The 23,869-nt window shown below is 39.2% G+C and overlaps 1 protein-coding gene across 1 annotated transcript; it reads left to right on the forward strand.

Moving 5' to 3' along the window:
• Window positions 1-18,472: 18,472 nt before the first annotated feature.
• LOC145805318 (uncharacterized) lies at window positions 18,473-21,544 on the forward strand. Its single transcript, XM_082900432.1, has 5 exons — window positions 18,473-19,025; window positions 19,230-19,286; window positions 19,416-20,031; window positions 20,449-20,582; window positions 21,159-21,544. The coding sequence occupies exons 1-5, from the start codon at window positions 18,473-18,475 to the stop codon at window positions 21,542-21,544; spliced, it is 1,746 nt and encodes a 581-aa protein (XP_082756558.1).
• The last annotated feature ends 2,325 nt before the right edge of the window (window positions 21,545-23,869 follow it).

Consider the following 23,869-nt stretch of genomic DNA (forward strand, 5'->3'; position numbering starts at 1 on the left):
GCCTATGTCAGTAAACACCCTTGAGTACTTGTAATATTTGATCGATGAATACGGTTCATCCCTTGCCTTGCTAAGTTTGATGTGTTTCGTTTTGAAGGACTCCGGCTATATTCATGCAAAACCTTTATTTTTAGTACCATTCACTGAGTTTTGTACTCACCCCTCTATATATATGTAGGTGATGAGCAGGACGGCGGCGACGCCTAGATCGTTTTGGATGCTTGTTTTGGATTCATGCTTATGTCGGCTTCACTTTGTATTTACGTCGGCGATGCCTACCTTGCATGTCGGCAAATCTTGAAAATCATGCTTCTTGACTTGTATTAGCTGTATTTTGTATATGTCGGCTCGAGAAGCCTTTTGATCAAGATGTAACATGCTTTTTATCCTGTTGTATCCAAGTTGTAAAGTTAATTGGAATGTTTGGCATTGCTTGATCTACGCACAGCTCTTATGGACCACTTGTATTTGATTTATTGCTTCCGCATTTGTGAGCCCCCTATATTCATACTCTGATTGTGTTAAGTTTTGAAAAGTTGGCCTTCGGTAATTACGGATTACTGGCCATCACGGCACCAAACTACTAGGGGCGGTTTGGGGTCGTGACAGAATGGTATCAGAGCACAAGTTCCTCGGTATACGTTATTCACACACTTTGAGTCCTGAAGAGCATAGGATTTCCCTTAGAAAGATGTTAGGGTTGCATCATGGTATTTGTTGTTTGAGTGGAATGTGCATTGTCCTGATATGCTTATTTGTTGCTTGCCTATGTGGTTATTTGTTTATTTGTTTAAAAGTCATACTTTGCACGCTCATAGCATCATGAGGAGAGGTAGACCACCGCTTGGCCGAGATCAGCCCGAAGATAGAATGGACAGATTGGAAAGATTAGTTGAAGGTTTGGCCCGCGAGTTGAGGCAAACCAGACAACAGTTCGCGAGTACTACGTCGACTCAGGCCGAGCAGACCAACGGCCGAAATGTAGTTCCACCTCCTCCAGTGTCGCAGGTTCCCCCGCAACCAGCCTTATATGGGGATGGCACGATAGCTTTGATCAGGGAATTCAAGAAGATGAGACCACCAAGGTTCTCTGGGGGTGTAGAGCCGATGAAGGCTGAAGCATGGGTTTTGGAGATGGAAAAGTTGTTTGAGATCTTCCCTAGCACCGACGCTCAGAAAGTGACGTCGGCAGCGTTCACATTAGATGATGACGCCCGTAGGTGGTGGATGATGGTTAGAGGGAGCAATCCAGATTTGACCTGGACCCGATTCTTAGAGTTGTTCTACAAGAAACATTTTCCCCTAAGTGTTCGAAACCGCAAGGCTACCGAATTTCATACTCTGACGCAAGGCAACAGAACAGTGGCGGAATATGACCGCGCTTTCACTGAATTGGTAAGATTTGTACCTCACATGACCAACGATGAATATATGAAGGCCAGGAAGTTCGAGTGTGGGCTTCGTGGACCGATTCAAGACCGGGTCAACTTGCTGGATATGCCGACTTACGTCGAAGTATTGGACAAAGCCATTCAGGCCGAAGCTAATCTGAACCGATACCAGAGCTCGGGAGAAAACCAGCGAAAGAGGCAGAATTATGACAATCGCCGAGGACAGCTGAACACCAAGAAGAGAACGAACATGGACAGTACTGGTAACCTAAGGCAGGAAGGGAGTGTTAAACCGACGTGTTCGGATTGTGGGAAACAGCATTTCGGGATCTGCCGACGAACGTCTGGAGCCTGTTATGAATGTGGCGAGATGGGCCATTATGTGAGGGATTGCCCCAAAACAAAGACTGATAACAAGAAGAAAAGTGAGAATACCTCGGGTTCCGTTCAGAAGGAAAACGCTGGGAGAGGGCAGGTGAGACAGGGCAGAGTGTTTGCATTGGTACCAGGAGACACTCAGAATGCTGAGGCAGTGGTGTCAGGTATGTTACTAATTTGCTCTCAAGATGCCTATGTGTTGATTGACTCGGGTTCTACTCATTCGTTTATATCTACTAAGTTTGCCGAGAAAATTAATAGAGAACTAGAGCCCCTTGATTATGTGTTGTCTGTGTCTACTCCATCTGGGAGATCTATGATTGTTGCATCCATTTACAGAGCATGTGTTGTTGTGATTGAGAATGTTGAATTGCTAGTAGATCTAATGCCTCTAGACCTAGCTCATTTTGATATTATACTGGGAATGGACTGGTTAGTTGCGAACGATGCATCTATTAATTGTGTTTCGAAAAGTGTCACACTGAGACCCCCAAACCTAGCCGAGGTTATTTTCCAGGGTAAAGGGATAGTGCCCCCACCCTACTTGATTTCGTCCATTAAGGCCTGTAAGTTAATTCAGAAGGGGTGTCGAGGTTACTTGTGTAGTATATTGAGTGATCAGAATGGAAATGTTAACTTAGCCGACATCCCGATTGTTAGTGATTTCCCCGACGTCTTTCCGGATGAATTGCCTGGCCACTTGACCGATAGAGAAATAGAGTTTACGGTCGATATTATATCGGGAACGCAGCCGATCTCCAAACCACCTTATAGAATGGCCCCCGCTGAACTTAGAGAATTGAAACTGCAATTGCAAGAGTTGTTAGATAAGGGATTTATTAGGCCGAGCACTTCACCATGGGGAGCACCTGTTTTATTTGTTAAGAAGAAGGATAGCACACTCCGTCTTTGTATTGATTATAGAGAACTCAATAAAGTCACCATTAAGAACAAGTACTCGTTACCTAGAATTGATGATTTGCTTGATCAGTTACAAGGAGCACGAGTCTTTTCTAAGATCGACCTTCGGTCTGGTTACCATCAGCTTAAAGTTAAAGCCGAAGATGTTGAGAAGACTGCTTTTCGAACAAGATATGGCCACTACGAGTTTTTAGTAATGCCTTTTGGAGTGACCAATGCCCCTGCTGCATTTATGGATTTAATGAACCGAATCTTCAAACCTTATTTAGATGAATTTGTAGTTGTTTTCATTGATGATATATTGATCTATTCCAAGAGTAATGTTGAACATGAAAACCATTTGAGACTTGCCTTACAGATTTTGAGAGAACGGAAATTGTATGCGAAGTTTAGCAAGTGTGAGTTTTGGCTTTCTACCATCTCATTTTTGGGTCATGTGATTAATGAAGAAGGTATTGCAGTAGATCCTAGCAAAGTTGAAGCCGTAGTAAATTGGCCGAGGCCGACTAATGTGTCTGAGATTCGTAGTTTTCTGGGTTTGGCAGGTTATTACAGGAAGTTTGTGAAAGATTTCTCAAGGATTGCAATTCCATTAACGCAACTGACTAAGAAGGGAACACTGTATGAATGGACTAAAGATCGGGAGTCAGCCTTCCAGGAACTGAAGACGAGGTTAATTACAGCACCAGTACTTGTACTACCATCAGGTAACGAAGAGTTTCATGTCTATAGTGATGCATCGCATAAAGGTTTGGGTTGTGTACTAATGCAAAAGGGTAAGGTTATAGCTTATGCGTCTCGTCAGTTGAAACCTCATGAGAAAAACTATCCTACCCATGACTTAGAATTGGCGGCCGTAGTATTTGCTTTAAAGATTTGGCGTCACTACTTGTATGGAGCTACTTGTCAGGTTTTTACAGATCATAAGAACTTAAAGTATCTATTCACCCAGAAGGAATTGAATCTGAGACAGAGACGGTGGCTTGAATTGTTGAAGGACTATGATATGCAAATTCAATATCACCCCGGGAAAGCTAACAGTGTAGCCGACGCTTTGAGCAGGAAGTCAGATGGAAATTTGGCGTGTTTAACCGTGATGTCAGTGGAGCCGACTATCGTTAATGAAGTAAAGACAAGACAGATGGAGGATAACTTCCTCAAGAAAATAGCCGAGGAAATTGGCACAAGGCCGAGACCAGGGTATACCATCGAAAACCAAGTACTCAAGTTTGAAGGAAGGTTATGTGTGGCCGACATCCCAGAGCTGAAGAAAAAGATTTTGCAGGAAGCTCATAACACTAAGTTTGCTGTCCATCCAGGGAACACCAAGATGTATCAAGATGTGAAGCAGACCTTCTGGTGGCCAAATATGAAGAGAGAAATAGCCGAATTCGTGTCCCAGTGTTTACATTGTCAGCAAGTGAAAGCAGAACATCAAAGACCAGCAGGACTTCTTCAACCTTTGCCAATTCCTGAGTGGAAATGGGAGCACATCTCCATGGATTTTGTGATTGGGTTGCCGAAGACACCAAAGGGTATGGATTCAATTTGGGTTGTTGTGGATAGGTTAACTAAGTCAGCACACTTTCTACCCGTTAAGACTACCTTCAACGCCAATCAACTTGCCTTGCTATATGTGAACGAGATTATCAGACTTCATGGAGTGCCGATGTCAATTGTTTCAGACCGAGATCCTAAATTTGTTTCTAGATTTTGGCAGGGTCTACAGAGGGCTTTTGGAGCCGAGCTGAGATTTAGTACAGCCTTTCATCCCCAGACAGATGGGCAGACTGAGAGGACAATTCAGACGCTTGAAGATATGCTTAGACTTTGTGTATTGGACTTCCAAGGAAGTTGGGGAACACATCTACCCTTAGTGGAATTCGCTTACAATAACAGTTATCAAGCTAGCATTGGCATGGCGCCGTATGAAGCCTTGTACGGAAGGAAATGTAGATCGCCGATATGTTGGACCGAAGTCAGAGACAGAGCTCTGCTTGGTCCCGAATTGATTCAAGTGACAACAGAGAAGATTAAACTTATCCAACAGAGGATTAGGACTGCCCAGAGCCGACAAAAGAGCTACGCCGACCAGAGAAGGAATGAGTTAGAGTTCGAAGTTGGGAATCATGTATTCCTGAAAGTCTCACCAATGAAAGGAGTTTCCAGATTTGGAAGGAAAGGTAAGTTAGCACCTCGCTATATTGGGCCATTTGAAATTCTTGAGAGAATTAATCCCGTTGCCTAGTGACTTGCTTTGCCGCCAGATTTGAGCCAAATCCACAATGTGTTCCATGTTTCGATGTTGAGGAAGTACACCCGAGATCCACTACATGTAATTGATCATTCCGAGATCACAGTTAATGAAGATTTGGGCTACGAGGAGAAGCCAATGAGGATTGTTGACCGACAAGTGAGGCAATTGAGGAACAGATCGATACCGATGGTAAAGGTCGAATGGAAGGAGCATTATGGCACAGAAGCCACGTGGGAAAAGGAAGAGGACATGAGAGTCCGTTATCCGGAGTTGTTCTGGGAACAAGGTAATCTAAGTTTGGGGACCAAACTTCTTTAAGGGGGGTAGGATGTAATAACCCTCACCTTACTCTTGCCATACTTGCATACATTCTTGCATGGTCATGCTTGTTATGTTAATTTAAAGGTTTTATCTTGCCTTGATTTGCTTAAGTTGCTTGCATGATTTTGTTCCTTGCTTAGTGCGTGTGCGTAGCCGAGATCATCTTGAGCTTAGTCCGCCTTTGACCCTTTGTACTTAGAACTATCTTGAGGTCTTGTTCAACCCCATCTTCACATCGGGCATTCTTTGCCGAGATGTTTCGCACTTGAACCTTGTCCGCAGGCAGGTATGGCCTAGGCCGAGATGTGGCACACCTCGGCCAAGGTGTGGCACAGCTTAGTCAAGTGTCGTCCTCCTTAGCCGATGTTCTTCTATCCTGTTGCTGGATCCTTGTTTTGAGCCGATGTCATCTCTTTGCCGATGTGTTTTACCCGAGCTTACCGCATACGATTTGTCAGAGACTTGTCTTGTCTATCAATCACCTTTTTGGAGCTGAACCAACCCGATAATGCCACGTGTCCGAGCTATTTGTTAAGGCAGCCGACAGACCTTGAAACAAATCATTTCTTGTCTCAAATCTTTGTTTTAGAGAGAGAAGCTCTAGAAAGGAGGAAGAAGAGTTCTTGAGTGAGAGTTGTCTTCCAAGCTTGATCTTTGTGGCTTGAACCGTTAGATCCGAGTTTTGAGGTTAGAATCTTGATCCCCTTTGATTGTTCTTGCTGAATACCTAGCTGCATTGCATGATCAGATTTGTTTTGCATGTCATGCATCGTTTTGAAGTTGGTTTTAGAAAGAGAAAATGGTTTTCATGTGTTCTTGAACAAAGTCTCATTTTGATCGAAGAGTTTGGAACGAAAACCATGTTTTTGTGTTTGTTCTTGCATGACCTTCTTGAATGGGTACTTAGGTCCATATTTTGAACTCTTGGCATGAAAACTCAGATTTTGTAACAAGTTGTGAACTTGCATCCATCTTTCAAATGATCATGTTCTTCATATTCTCCAAAGGAAAACCCAGGTTTCTCCTGACTTTGTTTAGCGGGACCTCGGCCTAGCCCTGGACAGTAGCCGGTGTGTTTCTATGAAACGGGAGCAGTGATTAAGCTCCCAGCTTGTTTTGCTTTGTCTTTGACTTGGATCTGGCAAGAATGCCGAGATCATTTGCATGTATATATAGAGCTTGCTTTGAGAATGTGACTTGCCATGTGATTGTAGGTCCTTGATATTGCTTTGAGTCTGCACCTGAAGAACTAGGTGAGTGGTATTATTGATAAAGCTATGTTATACTTGTTTGATAAATCTTGTTGCCTTGTTTGACAAAGTATTTTGTTAGCATGAATAAATAGCTCTTGTTTGATGTGCCAAGTATACTCCTTGTTTTGATGCCACCTTTGGAAAGGATACGGTCCTTGTTAAATCGGGCTACGGGCCTAATTAACACAAGTCCCTTGTGCTGGAGGACTCTAAACTTTCGCAGTACTAAGTATAAAAGGATACGGTCCTTGTTAAATCGGGCTACGGGCCTAAGTAACACAAGTCCCTTGTATTGGAGGACTCTAAACTTTCGCAATACTTTTGACCAAACGATTACGGATCGTACAACTTTTGATATTTGATGATGAATACGGTTCATCCCTTGTTTCGCCGATGTTATGATATTTGATGATGAATACGGTTCATCCCTTGTTCCACCGATGTTATGATAATTGAATGATGAATACGGTTCATCCCTTGTTTCGCCGATGTTATGACAATTGAATGATGAATACGGTTCATCCCTTGTTTCGCCGATGTTACGATATTCGATGATGAATACGGTTCATCCCTTGTTTCGCCGATGTTATGACAATTGAATGATGAATACGGTTCATCCCTTGTTTCGCCGATGTTATGATACTTGTATGATAGATACGGTTCATCCCTTGTTTCGCCTATGTCAGTAAACACCCTTGAGTACTTGTAATATTTGATCGATGAATACGGTTCATCCCTTGCCTTGCTAAGTTTGATGTGTTTCGTTTTGAAGGACTCCGGCTATATTCATGCAAAACCTTTATTTTTAGTACCATTCACTGAGTTTTGTACTCACCCCTCTATATATATGTAGGTGATGAGCAGGACGGCGGCGACGCCTAGATCGTTTTGGATGCTTGTTTTGGATTCATGCTTATGTCGGCTTCACTTTGTATTTACGTCGGCGATGCCTACCTTGCATGTCGGCAAATCTTGAAAATCATGCTTCTTGACTTGTATTAGCTGTATTTTGTATATGTCGGCTCGAGAAGCCTTTTGATCAAGATGTAACATGCTTTTTATCCTGTTGTATCCAAGTTGTAAAGTTAATTGGAATGTTTGGCATTGCTTGATCTACGCACAGCTCTTATGGACCACTTGTATTTGATTTATTGCTTCCGCATTTGTGAGCCCCCTATATTCATACTCTGATTGTGTTAAGTTTTGAAAAGTTGGCCTTCGGTAATTACGGATTACTGGCCATCACGGCACCAAACTACTAGGGGCGGTTTGGGGTCGTGACATTTATATACAAATGACTAATTTTATTAATACATAAAGCATACCTGCATAACAAATAACCAATTTTATTAATAAGTAAATCATTAAGTAAACTAATAATTTTTAATGATTAGAAATATATTTTTCAGTTAATCATTTTGTTAATAAATAAATCATTAAGTCAATTAATAGTTTCTAATGATATGAGAAATATTTTTCAATAAACAATTTTGATAATTTATTATTGTATTGGAGAATAGTTTTTTTTTTCCTGAGTATTGTGTTAAATTAAAATTTGTGACAAACGATAGTTGTAATTTCTAGCATTATATACTGATTCATATTTTAGACAAACTTCATGGGTGTATTTGTAATTTGTGAAAAAATAAAATATTTATGTTTCATAATTGATCAAGAATGTTTGCATAATTACACTCAAATTGTTTCACCAACCAAACTAAAGGACAAAACAGAAATTTCAAAATAAGCTAAGAGCAAAATAGGGAGAGAGAAAAAAAATGACGAGCCACAAGGAGCAAACCGCCTCTCATGTATAGATATATATATATATATATATAGAGAGAGAGAGAGAGAGAGAGAGAGAGGGAGAGAGAGAGAGAGAGATAAATAGCGTGTTGGACTGTCTATTCTCAAGATTTCAGATTGGAAGTCTATAGGCTTCGTTTGGGAAGTCAAGTTTGGATTTTTTTTGGCTATTTTAGTCACAAAAAATAAAATAGACTTAAAGGAAAATTATGTTTTAGCTCCAGCGGCAAACACAGCTAGTACCGACTAAAATTTTATTGACAAAAACAGTAGCACCCACCACTTTCATGTCTCTTTTTGAAAGACAATTAGTAATACTCCAAGACGGCTAAATAACTTCTTTCATGTAAATCACTGAGCTCCTGTGAGAGCTTTTTGATAGGTTGAATTTGATACAATGCACGAAAAATCCTAGATCTGAGCCAACTTTGAAATCCCATAGAATTCTGTTTGTACTTATTTTTGTAAATTTCTTGTTGACTAGTGGATCAATTAAATGATGATACATGATAATAAAATCAAAAGTAAAAGTCTTTCATTTGATCAAAGAGACACAAGGCAAGAAAGAATTGTTTACGTGCATGAATTGTTAAAAGTAGTCATGGAGTAGTTATTAAATAATTGTTGGCTTAGTGGACTAATTTGTGTGAAATCATGGAGGCAGTTGTGGAGCACTCACAAGTTATAGCCAATTGTTGGCTTAGCGGGCCAGTTTGTAGGAAAATTGATTTATGAAGGAAATGTTTTCTCTGTCAATTTAGTGTTCAGAATGATGAGGAGCATGAGGCAGTATGGAGCACAGTTAGTTTGACAAGAAATATGAAGAATTGTTAAAGGTTTGACAACCTAGAAGTCAGGAAATAGTTGCCGCAGTTACATGGCAGTAGTTGCATATTGAGGAGATCATGGGGGCGTGACAAAGAAAAAGTATAAAGGCCGGAAGTTTGCAGAGAGAGGGGACATCAACAACAACATAACAACTTAGTTCTTAGACTTAAGAGTAGTTCAGGTTGTAGCTTAGGAGTAGTTTTTCCACTGTAATTTGTACTTTGTAACTGGGTAAACTTTGGTAATTTCAGTATGAAATTACTTCTGTTTATTCAAATCTACTTTGCTATCATCAGTTGATATAGAAAGTGTGTTCTTTCTTCTCATTTACTTTGTTACCATTGATCCAAAGAAGTCTTTATTCTTTTGAGGCATTTGAACCAAAACCGCAATTGCCTGATTGTTCCTGTTTAAATTGTTCAGTTTGAATTATTGCTTGGTTGTTGTCGATCCAACCCCAACATAATTTTTACTAACAATTTTTGGAACGCCTAGTGGGACAACATCCTAACTTGGAACAATGGAAAAGACGAGGCATCAAAGCCAAACAAGTGGCCCTTTTGTACTCTCTAGTAGCAGTTTGGTTTCAAAATTAAATGAGGCTCTTGCATCTCTTTTAGGTTGAAGAAAAACAGGTGCTAATTGGTGAGTTAAGAAGTGTTATTGATGATTTTTCAAAAGGGCAGTGTCAGACAAGGGTAGAGGTCCACAAGACACCTTCAAATGTTGGTGTTATTACTCCATCGATTGTCATGGTTGCAAAATCAAAAAGCCATGAGAATCAAAACTCCATGGCAGGGGGGCAGTTTCACAAAGAAATATTTTCTGGGTGTTCAAAAAATATTTCTAACACATTAATGTGTGAAGGAGAGAAGTGTGATCTTAAGCCAAATATGGCTGAAAATGATGAACAACCATATGTTCATGAATTTAAAATTCTTGACATTATTCAAGATGTCAACATGTACGAGTTTTTAAGGCCATATATGGTTTTTGTTATTCAAAATCTTTTTTGGATTTGTGGATCCCACCAAAATTCAATTAGTAAAGTGGTTAATACACCAACATTGTTTGGAAAATATACATTCAGAAAATTTATATAAAGCAAGCTACATAATGACCATTTGAGTTTGGCCTCTATTTCTAACTTTGAATCTTTGAAGTTATGACTAATTAAGCAAAAGTGTGTTTGCACTGTTGAACACTAATAGTTGAAAGCATGTGATCAAATTCTCAAGTGCCTGAGGAAACCTTTTTGGTCTAAATTGTGTTAATGAAATATGAACACAAGACCAAAGGAAATTATAGCAGTTGTATTAGCACAAAGATACTGTGTTTGTGGAAGGCGGTTCTAATTAGCCATTTGCACATCATATACTTGAAATGTTTCTAATATGCTCTGTCGAATAATGTAGTTAACTTGGATTGAGTTGTGATTTTGCAAATTATGTGGCATATGATTATTAATAACAGCAACATCAAATTATCAGTAATTCTATTTTGCCATATATGTGGTGTTTGATCGCCAGATTTCTTGGCCCTAAGCATATATTTTATAAATGCTTGTTTGTTGAAAGGGTTACTACCAATGTAATTTTTTATACAACTCTTCACGAATACAAGACTACTCATTCTTAAAGAGTTGGGAAGCATTGTTTGCACCTATTTTCGTAAATTTCTTATCAACAGGTGGATCAATTGAATGATGACACATGGTGTGATAACGCTGTCCCGTGTTATGTTAATTAATCTTAATTATGATTGTGATTTTGTGCTTGATATGATTTTGAGTGCCATTTATATGGTTATATGCGTTTTTGAATTTCTATCTGTTCACCATAGGAAAATCTGTTTGATTTTCTGCTATAAAATTTAATTAAAGGCCGTAGAGGCGACTGAAACTGAAATTGACTGTATTTTTGCGATTAGCATAATTTTTAGAGCCTACGGTGAGATTTAATTAAAAATTGATTCGAATCAAAATAATTAGATTAAACTAATTGAATTAGGCGCAATTAATTAGCCTTAATCAAGTTTGATTAGGCAAGCTCATATAAGAGCTTAAATACACTCATACACACTCTTTTTTTAAGCTCATTTCCATAACTTGGCTAGAAATACACTCTAGAGAGAGAGAGAGAGATGATTGTACAGAGAGAGGGAGCACAAAATTAGATATTTGAACTAAGAGCTTGGGAATTTGGAAGGTAGGCTCAAGAATTAGCCATAATTGGAAGGGTTGAAGACTTTAGGTGAGTAATTGAACTCAAATTCATGAGTTTAAGTTTATAACTAGGTGAATCCAAGCATGATATGTGACTAAGAATAAGGATTGAGTTGAATGTAATGAAATTGGGGCTTGTGTATACATGCATGTTTACACTCACCATGATTATATTCATTTGAGCATGAAACATGAAGAATTGAGTACCAATCATACATGCAAGCATAGTTTTGTTAAGCTCTATGATTATGAGCATCATTTCTACCATTTGAAATGGAATTAGAGTCAATAAGTTACATGCATACATAATTCATGAAGGTATGTAACTTGATTACATGAGCTTTGAAGAACTTGAAATGGTTTTGGAAATTTGGGAGATGAACCATGATTTTGGGACAATTAGTTTCAAATTATCTAAGTTTTTATGTCACACAATGTTTTTCTACATTTTTGGCATCAATTTACAACTTTGGAGCCTATGGGGTTGCGTTTTGAGACTGAACTAGCTTGCTGGAAAACCTAGAATTCGACCTGTCCGCTCGAGCGAGGAAAGTCTCGCAACGTGAAAATTTAGCTCCCAGAAGTTTTACAGAGATTTACACAGTGGCTCGAGCGGCAGATTTTACGCTCAAGCGGACCCTATTTTGTAAGACTCATAATCTTGCTTGAGCGTGAAATTCATGCAACCAGTACATTTAAGAGTTTTGGAGTTTGCTCGAGCGGAGAGCTCTGTTTCAGAAGTTTTTGAAAAGTTGTTGTATGTTTTGTTTTTCGTTCTCTTTCACTTGTAAACACTCTTAGGCATGCATTGAGCATTGTAAATGACCTAAAAAGATAAGAAAGAGGCCTAAGAGAAGTAAATAAATTAAAAACGGATTGAATCACTTGTGACTCAATATCTTATGTAATGTGTAGGGTCAAGCGCAAGGGCAAATCCATCTGTAGAACACTGTGAGTAATATCTTAGTAAGAATGTGTTAAAGTATGCTACTTTCCAAATGCTTACTTTTGTATGAGTTCTATGGATTTGTTAATTTGAATCGAATATTCGTTATGCCAATGATTGGGCCGTTTGACATGAATGATTGGGCCAAAGGTCGTTGACATGAATGAATTGGACCCGAGGCCGTTTGATATGAATGAATTGGGCTCGAGGCCGTTTGACATGAATGATTAGGCCAAAGGCCGTTGACATGAATGAATTGGACCCGAGGCCGTTTGATATGAATGAATTGGGCTCGAGGCCGTTTGACATGAATGATTGGGCCAAAGACCATTTGACATTAATGAATTGGCCCGGGGCCGTTTGATAAGAATGAATTGGGCCCGAGGCCATTTGATATGTTTGGGCCTGAGGTCGTTTGATGTATTAGATAGAAACATGAATGGGCCAAAGGCCGTTTGAAATGTCTGTTATGAATTTCATTCATGTAACTTCTTTATTTTGATATTATTCACTGGGCTTTCGCTCACCCTCATTTATATGCATGTAGGTGAGCAAAGAGACGTCTAAACCCAACCTCAGTGAAGAATGTGAAAGGAAGTCAGTTTTGTAGAGTCAGCCCAAATGTCTCACGCACAAGACTTTGTTTTTGTTCTTTTGTTTACTCCCTTTTAGCTATCTTGGTGAATACGTTGGATCACCTATGTACATAAAGTTTTGTTTGGCTAACTACATGCTTGAAGTTCCTGGATGTACAAGATGTTGATTTTGTCTATATGTGTGAGTTATTATGGAATGCTTTTGGAATAAATCTGCTATGCCATATAAGCACAGCTCATTGGATGAAATTTTTAAGTCTGCTTTCACTTTGGCCCCTTATTTCCATTGAAACATGCTTAATCAGGATTGAGGCCGTAGGTAAACTCTTGATTACTGGCCGGTTATAACCTTAACCCATAGGGGCGGGTTCGGGTCATGACAGAATAGGCCCACCACAAATTAAAAAATCATTGTTTGGAAGAAAATGTCTTTGTAAATGTATAGCAACAAAATGCTAGAGAAATCTATTTTTTTGGCAGCATAACACCGGAATAATGTAAATTGTTTATCACCGTGTTACCAAAATTAGTGGTGTACAGAGATGAAATAGTTAATTTAGGGTTAGTTTTGGTAATATTTTGGGGGTGTAATGAGAATTACATTTCTTTTAGTGGTGTAATGAGATGGAGGGTGTAAAGAGGTTAAATAGTGGTGTAAGTAGAATCACCTTACGGGAAATCGTAATTAATTTGTAAGTTGAGCAATCATTAAATTTTGCAACCAAATTGTTATTATTACTACGTGTATGCCACGCTTCGGCACAAATTGAGATAAATATATATATTTTCATAAAATTTCAAAACTAATTGGGTCTCCGGTAACATTACATTAGAAAATAGTGGAACTCATGACTGGAGTGTTGATGTAGGTAACTTTACTAGCGAGCTCGGCAACGGTATGAACGAAACATGTAGCAAATGCACTACATTGGTTCCTTGCATGTTTTTCTATTATGGTGACCCATTTTGCTGCAACGGCCATAGCGAATCCGTTAAACAACCTCACCCTTTGATGGAATCCTATTACGCTTAGGCCGGCTAGGTGGTCGCTTGTATATAGGTGGCACAATCAGGTAGTCCGACATTGTGAATAAGGGTTTTCTGACAGTAGGAATCACGTGAATAGACCCAGAGTACGCTGCCCTATATTTTGCCACATAGTAGAACGGTTCTACAAAGTCGTCAATGTTCCTGCCACTGTTGTGAAAAGTGACAACGGCATGGGAACAGGGGAACCCATTTAATTGTCACTGAAAACATGAGCATGAACGCTTAGCGACATCGACCAAAACTGATGGGTGCGAAAGAACCTTAAAGACGTCAACATTTTCTTGGCTAACAATCCACGCCCGATTATTTTCGAACGCCGATACCAAATTCTTTTCCATTTTTGAACAAATTTTGCCAACCTAACTGCTAGATTTAGATCTACGTTTCGACATTTGTTCCATGATTTTCCCACGAATTGCATCAACCAACTGAGTGATGGGAAGATGTCGAGCTTCACGAACCCAGTTGTTGAAAGATTCAGCAACATTAGACCACATCTCGCCATACTTGCAGCCCCTACAATAAGTAGAAGAGCTAATCATCTACATTCAGATGGAACAGTACAAATACAAATTGCATACATGTGATGCAAGAAAAAAACTTACCTGAAATACGCATTCGCCTAATGTTGAGGATGCAAATCTTTCAAAAAGTTTCCAACAACCATTGGGCTGCTTTAGTATTTCAATCTTGTGATTGAAGGATGGTATTGTAGATGCGTAAGCCCATTCGCGTAACTTTCGCATGAGGCCAATTTTGTGTTCAACGTTAACATATTTTATTCGATCTCGAAGATTCATTTGAAGATGCAATAAGCAGAAAGGATGGTGTGCCAATGGAAATACGGTAGGCATTAATTGTAACAAACCAACGTTATGATTGGATACGAATGTTAGCGTCTAGGAATCATCCACAATTTGCACCAATTGACGCAAGAACCACTCCCAGTTACTTGAATTCTCTGATTTAACAATGGCAAAAGCGACGGGAAACAAAGCTGCACATGTTGCATGTGGAAGTTTTATATGCAAACCAATTAGTAAATATGTTTGGCATACCTTAGTTTCCATCCTTAGCTGTAGCCTCCAGCAAAGTACCCTTGAACCTCCCCTTCAAAAATGTACCATCCAAAAACAAAAGTGGGCGGTAATGATTGAGCCTATCTATGCATGCACGGAAATATATGAAATACCTCACAAACCTTCCAGTTTGTCAGTCAAACTCCAAATTAATGTAACTGTGTGGGTTGTTTTCCATAACAACATCGCTATACCACCTCAGTTGGTCGAATGACATAGCATGATCCCCAAAAACTTCACTCCTCGCTTTCTCCAACCCCAACCAAGCAATCCGATAACTAATGTACAACCACGCACACCCAGATGATGTTGCAAACTTACACAAAGCTGTTTTCCGTACTGAATCATTTTTAACGTACTTAAACTGAAACCCGCCTTCGACTGTGTACTTGTAGAGTATTGTTCGGAATTCATTAGCCTCATGTAACAACCTTGACCTATGATTAGCCGATTAACCATGATTAATTATTTCAAATGACTAATTAAGAGAAAATTCTAAATTAATTGCATGTGCATTGCATTATTTGTGTTTATATCTATCAGCGGTAGGAATTTCTATTTGTGATTCTGTTTTGCTCTGCGAATTGAAGGCCTTATCGGCATCCGATCATGAAATTGACCTGGCATATGTGTTAGTTGGAATTTTTAGAATTTTATGGTGGGTTTAATTGAAATTTGATTCAGAACGAATTAATTAGAATAAATAAGACTCATTTGCTTAATTTAAGCCAAGTTTATTTAAGTCTTCTTAATTAAGCCTATATAAGGCTCCTTTGTGCCACCATTCATCTCTTTTTTCATCACATCTTTGAACCTACACAACAAACTAACGTGAGAGAGAGAGAAGAGGGGAGAGTCGAGATTAAGCAAAGAATTGCTAGCATTTGGGAGGAACCTTAGACATTTGGCCTTCAAGCTCAAAGAATTAGCATTCTAGAGCATAATTGAACATCTAAGGTAAGAATTCAACCTTTAGGTTTGAGTTTAAGTTATTCCATACATGAATTCTAGAGAAGTAAGCTAAGTTAAGCAAGAATTGAACTAGGAAGTATAAAATAAGAGCATCTCATGCATGCATGTATATTTCATGGAGTTTAGAAGTTATTGTCAAGCCTTTCTCTCTTGCATGTGGTAATTATAACATGGTTTTACTAATTCATAACATTTTTCACCATTGGACCTCATTTGATTATGTTTTAGAAGTTTTGAACCCAAGTCAATACATGCATGGTATGTATACATATAATTCATGTTTGAATTTGAAGAATCCACTTACTTTTGGGCTTTGATTTTGAGTATTGATTCTTAATCCATGATGTTTTATAAGTTTCCAAGTGTTTTCTTGACTTTTTTGTCCAAATGATGAGTTTTGAGGCTTTGAATTTGAAGTTTGCATCATGTACAACAATCTGAAAATTCCAGATTTTGCTTCACTGCTCGAGTGACAGAACCTGCGCTCGAGCGACCCCTCTGTGTTTTGCACCTCCACTCGAGTGACCAAAAGGTGGCTCGAGCGTAAAATGCGTGCTCCCAGAAGTTTATATGTTTTGCATACCGCTTGAGCGACAAGAGTTACGTTCGAGCGAAGGCATGAGTCTCACACTCGAGCAAGCGTTGAGCAGAAAAATCAAGCAACCAGTACTTTTGCAAAGTTTACAGGCCGCTCAAGCGACAGAAGTTGTGCTCGAGCAACCACTCACATTTTGTATGCCCGCTCGAGCGGGACCCCTATTTTTAGCAAATTTTGTTAAGTGTTTCCAAGTGCATTTTAGCATCCTCATTGCATTCTAGGCATTCCTAGGTTGAGATTAAACATAATAATGAGGATAAAAAGTAAAAACACACCAAAATAAGAAAGAGCCAAGTTAATGATTTCGGGTATGTAATTCAGTACGTATTCGTTCTATAACTGTGTAGCTCACGCGCCACAAGATATCTGATTTGCCTATTCTGTTGTTTGCTTTGGAGCCAACTGTGAGTAATAACTTAGTAAAGCTATGTTCAACTTTACTTATTTTCTGTATATGGAATAAGATATGTTCTATGAAATGTTATGTTTGTACTATGAATGATTGTCCAACTTTGACAAGTATTCGTGGCAACAATTTTGTGGTACAAGTATGTTATCTATTCCCAATCCGGAGGTTCCTTTATGGAACTAACAAGTTATTTGTACCCAGCTGGAGGTTCCTTTATGAAATTGACAAGTTATCCATTCCCAGTCCGGAGGCTCCTTTAAGGAACTGACAAGTTATCTGTACCTGGCTGGAGGTTCCTTTATGGAACTGACAAGTTATCCGTTCCCGGTCCGGAGGTTCCTTTAAAGAACTAACAAGTTATCTGTACCCAGCCGGAGGTTCCTTTATGGAACTGACAAGTATGACCTTTGATTCTTTGTATGTGATTTGTAGCGGTAACGGACGTAAAAACAAGCATGAACTCAGATTTCTATATATGATTTGAACAAGAATACGAACATGAATATGTCTTTGATATGAACTCTGATTTCTGGATTGGTTTTGGGACATCATTCATTTAACCCTTTACTCCATTATTATTCACTGGGCTTTCGCTCACCATTTATTATTATGTATATAGGTGACTAGGCGCGCGACCAAGCTTAAGGGGACGCCTGAAGAGTTTTGTATTTGTCAGCCACCCTTTTGTGCCTCCGAAGGGGATTCTGGATTAAGTCAAGTCTTGTGGCCACATTTATGAATGTTTAAGACTTTGTTTCTTTTGGTTTATGATCAAATTTTTGTTTATCTGTATGTGGGGTGACGTGTAACTACTGTATCTTTATGACGTCACATGTATGCTTTTAAATTTAAAATTATTTGTCCCATTTATGTCTGCACAGCTCGATGGACTATGTATGTTTTATATATATATTTGCTTCCGTAGCCCCTTATTACGAGATATTTTGTTCAGGAGGCCTTTGGTAATCCAAAGATTACTGGTCGGTTACGACGCTAAACCTATAAGGACGGGTTTAGGTCGTGACAGGGTGGTATCAGAACACGTGTTCTACCACACGCACGAGTCCATATGAGCTTAGGATGTTCTAGTAAGAAGTAGGGGCATTCCATTTGCATGTGTGAGTGTGTGTGTTTGGTAAATGTGCATATTGAACCTGACCGTGAACACATGAAATTGAAATGAATGATGTGAATATTGTAAAGAGGACTATTTTCCTATGTTTATAGTGCTCTGTTTACCTATAGCAAATCGAAAATACAAGAAGTAATGATGTTACTGAATCCTTTGAGGCTTGCATAAGTCGTATGGAACAAATGCTAGCAGCTTTGATTGAAGCCCTGACACAACAACTGAGGCAATAAACATTGCCCCCTACGCTTCCACCAGCACAAGATGAGCCGAATAACAATGATGTAATCAATCTGACTCAGAAGTTTATGAAGATGAAATTGCTAACTTTCATGGGTGGCACTGAACCCTTAAGGGCAGAAACCTGGTTACTCGAAATAGAGAAACTATTTGAAGTATTTCCTTGCTCCGAAACACAAAAAGTTCTTTTGGCCACCTACACATTAAAATATGAAGCTCGGAGATGGTGGTTACTGATCCAAACTAATAGTGGGAACATGACGTGGACTCAGTTTAATGAGATTTTCTATAACAAGTATTTTTCCCAATGCTTTAGGGATTGGAAAGTGTCAGAATTTCAAGAACTTAAGCAAGGCAGAATGTCCGTAGCCGAGTACAAATCTAAATTCACTGAGTTGGCTTGGTTTGCTCCACATATGGTGGATACTAATTACAAGAAGGCACAAAAATTCGAATGCAGTTTGGATTTGGAAGTGTTTGACCGAGTTGGCGTCTTGAAATTGCCGACATATGTAAAAGTCCTTGATAGAGCATTGATGGCAGAGGCCATTTTGGTAGCAAAGAAACAAGCTCTAGCTCCAACAACTGAATGGAAGGGTAAACGATCCGGATTCAATTTCAAGAAGGGTCAGTCATTTTCAAAAAGGCAGAATACGGGATCCTCCAGCAGCTCTAGCTAGAGTAGTGGCTCTATTCCAACCTGTCCCGATTGTAGAAGAAAACATAAAGGCACGTGTTATCGTAACTCAGGTGCATGTTTTCGGTGTGGCAAGACTGGCCACATGATTAGAGATTGTCCGCTAAGATTAGACAATGCTAACTGTTATGCAGTGAGTTCAGCCGGATCTGCTCCTGTAACAAGGAACAATGCAAGAACTAATGCCAAGGGTAATACCGAGAGTGAAACGCTAAGGCAAGGGAGGGTGTTTGCATGAGTGCCTGGAGATGTACAAAACATCGAATCTGTGGTGTCAGGTATAATTTCTATATGTGCTTAAAATGCATATGTCTTGATAGATTCTGGTTCTATACACTCTTTTGTGTTGTATGCTTTTTCACGAAAATTGACTCGACCATTACAACCTATGAATTATTTACTATCTGTGACTACGCCTTCTAGAGGTCCTATGGTATGTGTTTATGTTTATCCAACATGTGAAGTTGTGATTGGAGATGTGACATTATATGTTGATTTGTTACCATTGGGTATTGATCATTTTGACTGCATACTTGGTATTGATTGGTTAACAAAATACTATGCCCCCATTGATTGTGTGAGTAAATCTGTTGTGTTTAGACCACCTGGTATGCCTGAGTTTGTTTTTACTGGAAACGGGGTGGTTTCTCCGCCATACTTGATTTCATTTATGAAAGCCAGGAAATTGTTAAGAAAAGGGGATTGGGGCTACTTGTGTTGTGTGTTGACTAAGTTTTCTGATACTGCTACTGTTAAAAGGATTCCTGTAGTCTGTGAATTTTCTGATGTATTTCCTACTGACCTACCTGGGGAGTTAATTAATAGAGAAATTGAGTTTACTATTGATGTAGAACCCAGGACACAAACAATTTCTAAGACCCTTTATAGAATGTCAACTTATGAATTGAAAGAATTAAAAGTCCAACTTCAAGAATTGTTAGAAAAGAAGTTTATCCGTCCGAGCACTTCACCTTGGGGTGCTCCAGTTTTGTTTGTGAAAAAGAAAGAAGGGTCCTTGAGGTTATGTATAGATTACCAGGAATTTAATAAAGTAACTATAAAGAACAAATATCCATTGTCCCGAATAGAAGATTTGTTTGACCAACTCCAGGGAGCCCAAGTCTTTTCAAAGATTGACCTTAGATCCGGATACCACCAATTGAAAGCTGAAGTAGAAGACATAGAGAAAACCACTTTCCGAACTAGATACGGACACTACGAATTTTTAGTAATGTCGTTTGGGGTAACTAATGCACCTGCCGCATTCATGGACTTAATGAATAGGGTGTTCAAACAGTTTCTTGATGAGTTTATTGTTGTGTTCATCGATGATATATTGATTTATTTGAAAAGTATGGAGGAACATGAGAATCATCTGAGAACTAATTTACAGATTCTGACAGAAAGAAAGTTGTATGCAAAATTGTCCAAATATGAATTCTGGCTTGATAGGGTGGCATTTCTGGGACATGTGATTGACAAGGATGGTATATTAGTGGACCCACAGAAAATTGAAGCTATTGTAGATTGGCCAAGGCCAACCAATGTGTTTGAAGTTAGAAGTTTTCTGGGGCTTGTAGGTTATTACCGTAGATTTGTAAAGGACTTCTCTAAACTTGCTCTGCCATTGACGCAATTGACTCAGAAAAATGCACCATTTGATTAGAACGAACAAAGGGAGTCTACCTTCCGAGAATTCAAAACTAGACTGGTAACTGCACCAATTTTGACCTTGCTTAACGGAACTGATGGGTTTTAGATTTACAGTGATGCCTTCTACAAAGGTTTGGGTTGTGTGTTAATGTAAAATGGAAAGGTAATTGCTTATGCCTCTCGGCAACTCCGTCCTCATGAAAAGAACTACCCGACTCAGGATCTTGAATTGGAAACTGTGGGATTTGCTTTGAAAATTTGGCGCCATTATCTATATGGAGTAACTTGTGAAGTATCTACAGATCATAAAAGCTTAAAATATTTCTTCACCCAAAAAGAGCTGAACATGAGGCAGAGAAAATGACTGGAATTGATCAAGGACTATGATTTGCAAATTCTGTATCATCCAGGGAAGGCAAATACCGTTGCAGATGCATTGAGCCAAAAATCTTATTGGAATTTGTCATGTTTGCTCACCGATCAGAGAGAGTTGTTGTGCGACTTGGAGAAGAATGAGATTGAAATTGTGTTGCGTGAACAAGGCGCGATCTTGGCCACCATTTCTGCTCAACCTACAATCATTGAAGAAATTAAAGAGAAACAACGTGAAGATAAGTTCTTGAAGAAAATTTTTGATGAAATTGACTCAAAATCGAGGCCGGGATTCGTGATTGAAAATGATGTGTTGCAATTTCAGAATAGAGTTTGTGTTCCAAATTGTTGTGATTTGAGAAAACGTGTTATGACTGAAGCCCATAATTTACTTCAGCCGCTTCCAATATCGGAATGGAAATGAGAGCATATTACTATAGACTTCATTGTTGGACTGCCTCGCTCTTCTCGAGGTATGGATTCTATTTGGGTAATTGTTGATCGTTTGACTAAGTTCGCACATTTCTTACCTGTTAAAACTTTTTATAATGCGGATAAGTTGGCTATAATTTATGTGAATGAGATTGGAAGATTACATGGTGTGCCAGTATCTATCGTATCTGACAGAGATTCGAAGTTCATGTCAAGATTCTGGCAGAGTTTGCAACACGCTTTGGGGACTGAACTTAGACTGAGCCATGCTTATGTCACGACCCAAACCCGCCCCTATAGGTTTAGTGTCGTAACCGGCCAGTAATCCTTGGATTACTAAAGGCCACTGACTTGATTATTATGAAATATAAGGGGCTACGAAAGCCAATATATAAAAATACATTGTCCATAGAGCTGTGTTGACGTATATGAGATAGAAATCTTCAAAACAAACTTATATATATGTGTGATGTCATAAATGCATTAGTCTTACGTCACCCATTTACACAGATAAAGCCAAAAAGGGACTTAGCCCAATGAGCAGATAAGCAAAACAAAACAAAAACATTTGTAGCAAAGTTACAAAACTTGACATCTTACAAGGGAACCTCTCCGGGAGGCACAGTGGTTGGCTGACCCAAAACTCTAGGCAGCAGCTTAAGCCTGGTCACGCATCTACTCACCTACATACATAATATAAATAGTGAACGAAAGCCCAATGACTAATAACAAAGTAAAGGTTTTAGTGAACGATATCCGGAACAGATTTCAAATCTCTAATCATATCGGAACAGAGTCATGTTTGTATCAGAAATAGAGTCATATTCATGTTCGTATTCAATTCATGTGTGGTATATCCATTAGCATGAACATATCTTTTTGGTCAAGCATTTCAAGTTCCATAATGGAACCTCCGGTACCGGGTAACATATCTCATACATGGGCCACAGTATTATTCCTTCAGGCAAGGGCCTGGGCCATGATATTATTTCCCTAGGCGAGGGCCTCATGACCCTATGCCACAGTACTATTTCCCCTGGGCGAGGGCCTCTGCCGAGGATGCCATAAATACTATTCAAAAACATGGATCATCATTTATGGATTCCCAAAATAGCCTTTTCAGAAGCATTTCACATCATACTATAATATTCATAAGTATTTTCATATCAAACATGCCGTCACTAAGTTATTACTCACAGATTGTTATGCAGCTCGCTAGCCAACCAATGGATCAACAGCTTACGGCGCGTGACCTACATAAACATAACAGATACATATACTGAAACACACGATTAGATCACACATGACTTATCTCATTTCGTTCTTAGTGTGTTTGTAGCCTTTATCCTCATTATTATGTCTTAATCTTAGCCTAGGAATGCCTAGGATGTAATGAGGATGCTAAAATGTACTTGAAAACAATTAACAAAACTTACTGGAAACAGGGGTCCCGCTTGAGTGTAACTTCCATCGCTCGAGTGGACATGCAAAATGTGAGTGGTCGCTCCAGCGCACATTCTTTCGCTCGAGCGGTCTGCAAAAGTACTGGTTGTGTGATTTTCATGCTCGACGGACTCTTGACAGTCGCTCGAGCGTGAGACTCAGGTCCTCGCTCGAGCGTAACTCTTGTCGCTCGAGCGGTCTGCAAAACATGTGATCTTCTAAGAGCTTGCATTTCACGCTCAAGTGTACTTCTGGTCACTAGAACGGAGATGCAAAAACAAAGGTGGCCGCTCGAGTGCAGGATTTGTCGCTCGAGCGGGGAGGTCGAATTCTGGAATTTCCAGATTCACCTCCAAGCTTCCAAACTCAAATCAAAAACTCCAAAACTCATCCTTTTGGGCCAAACACTTGAGGAATCATATGTGAACTTGGAAAACATTGGGAATTCTATGTCATTTCGGAAAATCAAAGCCCAAAAACTTGCCAATTGTGCAAAACAAAACTCAATTCTTAGAAAAAATGACATGCATGTATTGCCTTGACTTCAAAACTTCCAAAACATGATCTAATGACACAAAATGACATGAAACTTGATGAATTCCCAAAACTAAGGTGAATTAGTAACATGCATAAGGAAATTCTTGGGAAAGCAACTTCAAAATGCTATGAAATATGCATGTATGCATGGTTTGAGTTCAATTCTCCAATTCTAGCATAATTTTTTATGTAATCCTCTCAATTCTCTTGAATTCGTGGTTTAAGCATCCATATTATACAATCTAAGGGTTGAATTCTTACCTAGACTTCCCAAGATGAAAGCTAGAGACTTAATTCTTGAATCTCTAAGTTCAATTCTTCTTCTTCCTAGCAAATC

The sequence above is a fragment of the Camellia sinensis genome, chromosome 13 (genome assembly GCF_055761805.1).
Source record: "Camellia sinensis isolate YWXY chromosome 13, ASM5576180v1, whole genome shotgun sequence".
Taxonomy (NCBI): Eukaryota; Viridiplantae; Streptophyta; class Magnoliopsida; order Ericales; family Theaceae; genus Camellia; species Camellia sinensis.

Excerpts from the sequence above, each read along its gene's own strand:
- LOC145805318 (XM_082900432.1), top strand. The coding sequence starts at position 18,473 with ATGAAATTGCTAACTTTCATGGGTGGCACTGAACCCTTAAGGGCAGAA. Across the intron at positions 19,026-19,229 it reads CGGATTCAATTTCAAGAAGG|TGAGTTCAGCCGGATCTGCT; the intron begins GTCAGTCATTTT and ends ACTGTTATGCAG. Across the intron at positions 20,583-21,158 it reads ACATGTGATTGACAAGGATG|GGAAGGCAAATACCGTTGCA; the intron begins GTATATTAGTGG and ends TGTATCATCCAG.